Source organism: Henckelia pumila, chromosome 1, assembly GCF_033568475.1.
Source record: "Henckelia pumila isolate YLH828 chromosome 1, ASM3356847v2, whole genome shotgun sequence".
NCBI classification, from domain to species: Eukaryota; Viridiplantae; Streptophyta; class Magnoliopsida; order Lamiales; family Gesneriaceae; genus Henckelia; species Henckelia pumila.
The window spans coordinates 74,616,981-74,625,290 of NC_133120.1; the positions used below are offsets into that span (position 1 = coordinate 74,616,981).

An 8,310-nucleotide genomic window follows, 5' to 3' on the forward strand; every position below is an offset into this window, starting at 1 on the left:
ATGAGGACTGCGCAGAGTCGGCAGAAGAGTTATGCAGATGCCAGACGACGCGATTTGGAGTTCGCAGTAGGTGATCACGTATTCTTGAAGGTGTCACCTATGAAGGGAGTAGCGCGTTTTGGACGGAGAGGCAAGCTTAATCCGAGATATATAGGGCCATTCGAGATCTTGGAGCGAGTTGGCACGTTGGCCTATCGTTTAGCTCTACCTCCAGGGCTAGCGGCAGTGCACAACGTTTTCCATGTATCCATGCTTCGGAGATATGTCTCCAACCCGTCGCATGTGTTGGATTTCGAGCCCTTACAGTTGCCACCAGATCTTGTATACGAGGAGAGACCAGTGCGGATCTTGGCTAGAGAGGAGCGGAGGCTTAGGACGCGGGTCATACCGATGGTCAGAGTCCAGTGGCTGAATCACTCGGAGGAGGAAGCTACTTGGGAGACCGAGGAGGATATGAGGACTCGCTACCCGGAGTTGTTCGGGTAAGTACTTTAATTTCGAGGACGAAATTCAATTTAAGGGGGGGAGAATTGTAACACCCGGTATTTTTAATTACATAAATCCGCCTGCATAGTTAGGATATTTAATTATTTAAAATTATGATTTATGGGTTAAATAATTATGTGAATTATTTATGCATGATTTAATTTATTTTTTAAGCATTTAACCCATAATTAGTGATTTTTATGATTTTTAGTATTTTTATTATTTAATCGCGTAGACGGGACCGTGGACGGACGAGATGACAACTTTTCACCCAAATTATTTTATGAGCCTTTTTAGAGCCTTAAAATATTATTTTGAGTTTTATTATCTCAAAATTTTAAGTATTTAATTTTATTTAATTTTAGGGGTCATTTTTATCCAAAATTAGTCAAGATAATGACTTTTAATCACTTTTAAAAATTCCCTTAATTTTAATTTCGGGATTTTCAATAATGTTTCAGATTTTTTTTAAAGATTTCTTTTAGAGTTTTAGTTAAGTTATATTTTATATATTATATCCTTAATTATATATTTAATTATTTAACCTATATCTTAATTAATACAAAATAAAACCTAATCTACCCAAACCCTACTAGCCGATCCTTTCCTCCCCCATCAGCCGTCACCCTCCATCTCCTTCTTCACCGAACCAACCTCCAAGAAGACTCCATAGCCGGTTTTCAAGGTTCCAAGCAAGCCAAAGTCGTCCCGTCGTCCCGAAGTCCTTCCTACACGTGTTAAATCCATATCTACGGTGAAAGGCATGGTTTTCTTCTCGTTTTGACATTATATCAGTGTATACGTGTATGTAATTGTTGTGAATCAGAATTGTTTAAAGATTATTCAGAAAAATCGTTTGAAGGTTGTTGTTTGTGCATTATTCTTCGAATTTCATAGCATGCTCACGGTTTCTTTCCCTCCATGCATGGTTCGGCTGATGGCTAGGTCTCCGGGGGTGTGGGTACATGGTCTGGGCTCGAGTAGCTCGAGTGGTCCGAGCCAAACGAGCCCAGGTGGTCACCTTCTTCACTCAAGTGCTCGGCCGAGAGCAGATTAGGGTTTTGGGTTGCAGGGCTTCGGTTCAGTGGTTGGACGTGCATGGGGTCGGGGGCTTGGTGGAGTTCGAACCGGCAGGACCCTGGGGAGGTCCTGCCGGCGGCGCTCCGGCCGGTCGTGGCCGGAGCAGGGCGGCAGCAGGCGTTGAAGGCCTGCTGCCCAAGCCCTCGGCGGCCGAGAGGGTAGGAAGAGGAAGATTAGGGTTCGGGTTTTTGGGTGTTGGTGGATCCGGGTCGGGTCATGTGGTCCGGGTCGGGTCTAAAATAATATGGGTTAAGTTAGTTGGGTCCGGGTCCGGGTTATTTTAATTGGGCTCGGGTATTTTTATTTTTAAGTTTTTAAGTTAATTAGGAGTTAAATGGACTAATTAAATTCCCAAAAATTTAATTAGTACCATTTAATTTATTTGGGTTACATTAAATTATTTTGGGTTATTTTAATTATTTTTGGGCTTTTAATAATTTTTATTTAAATTTTTAAGTTGGCCAGAAATTTTTATGGGCTTGGGAGCCCATGAAAGTTATTGGGCCGTTAATGGGTTTTTGGGCCCATTGGGCCAGGGTCAGTGTTATTGGGCCTAATTTAGTCTTAATGGACCAAGTCTTAAGTTAAGTTATTGGGCATGAGTGTAGGGCCAGCAGTCCAGAACCATCCATGAGAAATTTCATGTGTCCTGAGTTTATATTTAATTATTTTATGCATGAAAAGTTATTTGAATATTATATGATATTAGAAAATAAATTAAATATAAATGAAGGACACACAATTTATTTAAGTACATGCATTCATGAAATCAATTTTTATGCTATGATTGAAATTCTATGGTTGAGCAAATAAAATATTTTAGGTGGAAATTGAAGTAGTGTGGCCATTTATGGGCAGTTTTCTGCCATTTATGTATGGGCAGTTTCTGCCATTTATGTATGGGTGGTTCGCCACCAGCCTCGTACGATGGTTTCTTAGACTGATCAGTCGCACTATAAGTATGGGTCACACTTACGGATAGGACCATTCGATGTTAAGAAAATAAATGCTCAACAACTCAAGTATGTATGTTATGTATTATGTATTTATGTTTATTTAAGTAAATTATGTTATGTAATTTTTAAGCATGCTCATTCATGTATATGTATGTATTAGTATTAAATGGATTTAAATTATTTTAAACCCTTGTTAGTATGCATGTTGGGCCTCTAGGCTCACTACACTGATATGGTGCAGGTGAGTACGTAGAGGAGCAGGTTACTCCTACCGGTGGTGAGGATCTATGAGCAGCGCTGCAGTAGCCCCGTGACCGTGACAGCTTCTGAGTCACCGTGCATGATGTCATGTGAAACATTTTATTATATTTTCAGTGGTTGAGGTTTATGGGAATATTTTATTAAATAATTTAGTGCATGCACACTTTTTATTTATTTTATTTATGCAGTATATTTTGAATTATAGGGGTTGACTCAGATATTTATTTAATTCAAAGAATGCATTTTTTTTAAGTATTTAAATTGTTTATTTATTTAGTCATGAAATTATTTTAAGTATTTTAATTCAGTGCATATATGTATGGGCATATATGTACATATTTTATTTAGTAGTTTATAAAAAAAAAAATTTCCGCATATTTATTTATTATAGAGTTAGGGCCGTTTCAAAATTAGTGGATCCCACGTGGGATCCACTGGGGATCCACTGATTTTGACCAATCATGGGGTTACACATCACCCGCGGGGTGTGCCCTGCAGGCAGCATGCACTAAACCCAAAATATGATAATCCGGGACACTCTGTCCCGGATTTGGCAGGCTTCTGCCATCATGGCAGTGCTCATTTCTTTTCTTTTTTAAAAAAATTTGAAATTATTAAATAAATAGATAAAATTTAGTCAAAATATTAAATTAACAAATCAATGATTTTGAAGTCTGTTAAAATAATTACCATAAAATGAAATTCATACCATTTAATTAATTGTTCTTATGTTTCATAAATTAATTTAAGAACTAAATTTATAAAATAATTAGATTTAGTTTTATTAATTGCACAATTAATATAAATATTAAGTAATGTATTATCATTGCTATATGAGTATATAAAGTACAAAAAAATTACTGTTAGTCTTATTAATATTATTATGGTTTTTATTGATAATATTTTTGAATTAAAAATATTAAAAATTTTAACTTTAATTTTTCATAAAATATAATAATTAATTTAATTTCCGGATATTTTCTCCAAAAAATAGAGAAATTACTACACAAAGAACTAATTAAAATTTTAAATTTTTTTTGTCAGATTTCGGATAGAATAAGAAAACGAAAAAAAAACTTGTTCCTTAATCGAGTTAATTTACTAAATAAAATAATATGTATATAAAAGGTATTATAATAAAAGAAAATAAATATTTTGTGTATTAATAAAAATAATATTTAAATTTTAATATTAGTAGTTATTTTATTTAATATACCGTAATAGTTTGTTATTTTTAAATGTATACTTTTGTAAATGATAAACACTGTTAATATATAAGATTAATGTTAATATTAATCTTAAATAATTTTTTGCTTTTTTATATATTTTTTATCATAATAATTTTTAAATAAGTTTAGATTATAATCATATTTGTTCAATTTATTTTTCAATGGTTAAAAGGTAATATGTCATAATTAATTATTTTATTAATTGTATATTTCTTAACACTAATACATTTAATGTGTGTACAATTTTATTTGTAATATTCATAATTTTATTTAAAAAAACCGTAATTTACTTTCCATTATAGCTCTTGTGTAGATTATTCTCTATTTTTTGAGAAAATATTTGTGAATTAAATTAATTACTAGATCTTAAATTAATAAATTATCCATATTTTTTTCTAACATCCTTACATCTGTTTATCTATAACTTTTTTTCAAATTTAATCATTTATCAGTCTTTAATAAATTATCCACATAATTTTTTTTTTTGCTTATTCTATCTACTTTATATCAAAACTCTCATATTCTTTCACTATGATAATTTTTTAGATATTTTAAATATGATTAAATTATCAAACATGTGAAATCACGTACGACGGTTGTTAATTTATATTAATAGTGTAATTAATAAAACTAACTCTAATTATTTATAATCAAAAATTAATTTATGAAACATAATAATTAATTAAATGTTATGAATTTTATTTTATGATAATTATTTTAATAGACTTTAAAATCCTTGATTTTCTAATTAAATACATTGATTAGATTTTATATATTTATTAATAATTTGAAATTAAAAAAAAATAAAAGAAAATTGAATTCCGGGACACTTTGTCTCGGATTTGGCAGGAACTCTGCCATGCTTCTGCCATGGTGGCAGAAGCCTGCCAAATCCGGGACAGAGTGTCGGATTATCATACTTTGAGAAAGTTTTATAAAATGGTATATTTTTATAATTTGTTTTTATTTTATATGAATTATTTAAAAAAGCCTTTCGTATAGCATAACAAAAATCGTACGAATAAATATGTGGAATGATCCTCACTTAAAACGGGTTTTTTTATTAAATAATATAAAATAAATAAAAATGTATTAAAATATTGCATTTTATAAAAGGTTATCAAACTATACTAATCCGGGACAGTCTGTCCCGAATTCAGCAGAGATGTCAGATGACAGCTCTGACGCTTCTGCTGAATCCGAGACAGACTGTCCCGGATTCACCTTTAAAAAATAAAATAAAATAAGAAAATTTTGGGCCACAAAAAATCAGGCTGATTTTTGTTTTAAAAAATATATAATGAAGTTGTCTTGTCGCCAATAGTGGTCGACAAGACAACTTTTTGAATCCGGAGCAATAAGACACCAAATAATTGAATTATTGTGTATATTTTTTTTATTATTGAAACCAGTTATTGTGTAATTGAATTATTGTGTATTGTGTATTGAATTATTGTTTGAAATTATTATGTATTGAATTATTGTGTGGTTCACGGAAGAATTCAGCTTCTTCTTTCATTTTATTTCCGACTATATATATTTGATGTCGTGCTGCTCTCATTCTCATTCTCATTATATATATCCTATTGATTTTTGTTCTCGTTCTTATTGTTAATTTGTTCTTCACGGTTTCTTCATTTTCTTAAAGGTAAGCTTACTTAAATTTTATTTTTTACAATAATTTTTTTGTTACGATATTATTTTTTAATCGTTATATTGTGATGTAATATTTTTTTTAAACATTGTCATATTATAAATTTTTCGTGCTCCTACTCTGCTTGGATTTCTTCTCGTGTTATTTTCGTACTTGTTGAAGGTAAGCATCATCATCATCTATGTTTAATTTTTAGTTTGTTGTACTAAATTTTTTTAATGATGTTTTATTTAGTTTTATATTTTGTTATAATTTGTTTAAAAATAATGTCCGAGAATAAATTTTAAGTATGGATAAATCTTTTTTTTTTCTGTTAACACGTAATTATCTTAATTACTTTGCAACAAATTATATCATTTGCCAAATTTTTTGAGATTTAATATTTAAAATGAATTTAATTTATGTAAAAAAATTTGTTACGTATTGATTTATAGTTTTATGTAATTATTTTAGTAAAATGTAATTAATTAAGTTAATTTGTGAACATAAGTAAAATTAATAAAAGGATATTATTTTTAAAATTAAAAAAACTGAAAAAATTATAAAAATAGAACAACTTTGTAAATTTAACAAAAGTAATAGAACCTAGGATTCTCGTGTCTCGGATTCAAATATTGTTGATTAATTTTTTGGCAATTAAAAATTTTTTGGACTAAAAAATATTTTTTTACTTCAAAATTTGTCCCAAGTATTTCTATATAGCTACACATATACTCCACTTTCGTATATAAAATTTTTTGAAACAAATTAAGTAATTTTTGTGATAATACAAACAAAATTAATATTAATTTATTTAATAAAAATTGTATTATTTATTTTTTACATTAAGAATATCGATAAAATTAATATAACTATTTGAGAGATTGTTATAATTATTTTAAGAATTGAACCAATTAGTTAATTTGCTAAATATAAAAACCATTAATTAAAGGGTACAAGTGTGAATTGATCACGATCACAATTACGATTATATATGGTGTATACTTAATAAAAATGAAATTTAATTTAAATATTTCAATGTTAAAATTATAATTCTGATATTAGATATTATATTATTTATAGATTCCTATTGAAAGAACATAAAAATAAATGCTATTATTATTTTCCATTTCTAGCACCCAAATAAAAGACAACATGATTGAATAAATTTTGAAATGTAAATAATACTCTTCATATTTTATAAAATATATTTATTTATTAATTAATCATTTAATATTTCAACATACCAAAAAATTATTTATGTTTTTACTTTTATAGTCTATTGTTAAAAATATATTTATTAATTAATAATTTAATTATTTTTTACTATTTTCACCACAATTAAATAATATTAAATTTAATGAATTTTCAATTACTTAAATTATATAGTATTTAAAAAAAATTATCAAGTTTTTTGTTTATTTTTTTGTTCGTTGCTCTCTTCTAGTTTTCCTGTGTAGTATACTTAGAGCAGATATATTTTAAAAAATAAAAAAAATATTATTTTCTACATTTTTCTTGTAATATATTATCAATTAATTATATTATTATTGGTAAAATTTATTATCAATTTTCTTACCTAGAAAAAAAATTATTTTATATTGTGAACATCAACAATAATATATGTAATTTAATAATTAATTTTGATATTATATATTTTTTGTTGACCACAGAGATGAATGATGTGAGTGCATTATTGTACCTTGGTGGTCATGTTATTGTTCAAAACGAGAGGGTCGGATATAGCATACCAGCAACTAGGCCCATGAAAATCCGACGTTCTATTACATTTGCTCAGTTGGTGAATAAGGTGCACCGCCTCCTACAAATAGATCCATCACAATTCACTATTAAACTATCAACAAAATATTCTTATGAAGTTATGACTCATCATATCGAAGAGCATGTGTACATCACAGATGACGAGAGTCTACAATTCATGTTTGATTCGTCGCTACTACATTGTTTTTACCTGTATTTTGAATCATCTCCAGTATCTTATGAGGTAAGAAGCTGTGATAATGAGCCGTTCATGACAGGGATAACACAAGGTTTGAGTACAATGGATTTCAATGAGCATCCACAAACTTCTGCATGCCACAATGATGCCGCAGGTACAAAATTGTATTCTGGAACTGATACAGGCAATTGGGATCAACACACCATGGTTTCCACGGAGCAAGATCACGGATGGGTCCAAAACGAAACACTATCATGGGATTTATATTTACGGTATTGGAGTCATCATATCACGAATCCCACACAAGAATATATTCCTAGGGGGTTCAATACATCCAGAGTGTTGGATTTAAATTACGGGGATATAGGACCGAGTATCATGAACCCAAGATCTTTTCACAATGCGCAAAATATGGTTGATGACCATATCAGGGGAGCAAATATGCAAGAAGCAATTACAGGAAATATTACAGAGGCACATGATCCGTTTGCTGACAGTTCTCATAATGTAATGAGTAGTGATAGTGAGCCTGATGTAGCATCAAGTGATGGGGAAGAAGATGATCGTGCCAACACACTACGTGAAGTTGACGCCCAAATCATGGATGCAGGATAGAGCGCACGTCAGGATGAGGGCACATCATCGCATGTCCCAAACTATGGTGGGGAAACACTTGCACAGAACATTCCTCGTGAAGGTCCCGTC

The 8,310-nt window shown here is 30.1% G+C and overlaps 1 protein-coding gene across 1 annotated transcript; it reads left to right on the top strand.

Moving 5' to 3' along the window:
* Positions 1-486, top strand: LOC140865318 (uncharacterized). The gene has a single exon (XM_073269920.1). The coding sequence runs from the start codon at positions 1-3 to the stop codon at positions 484-486; it is 486 nt and encodes a 161-aa protein (XP_073126021.1).
* Positions 487-8,310: the final 7,824 nt, after the last annotated feature.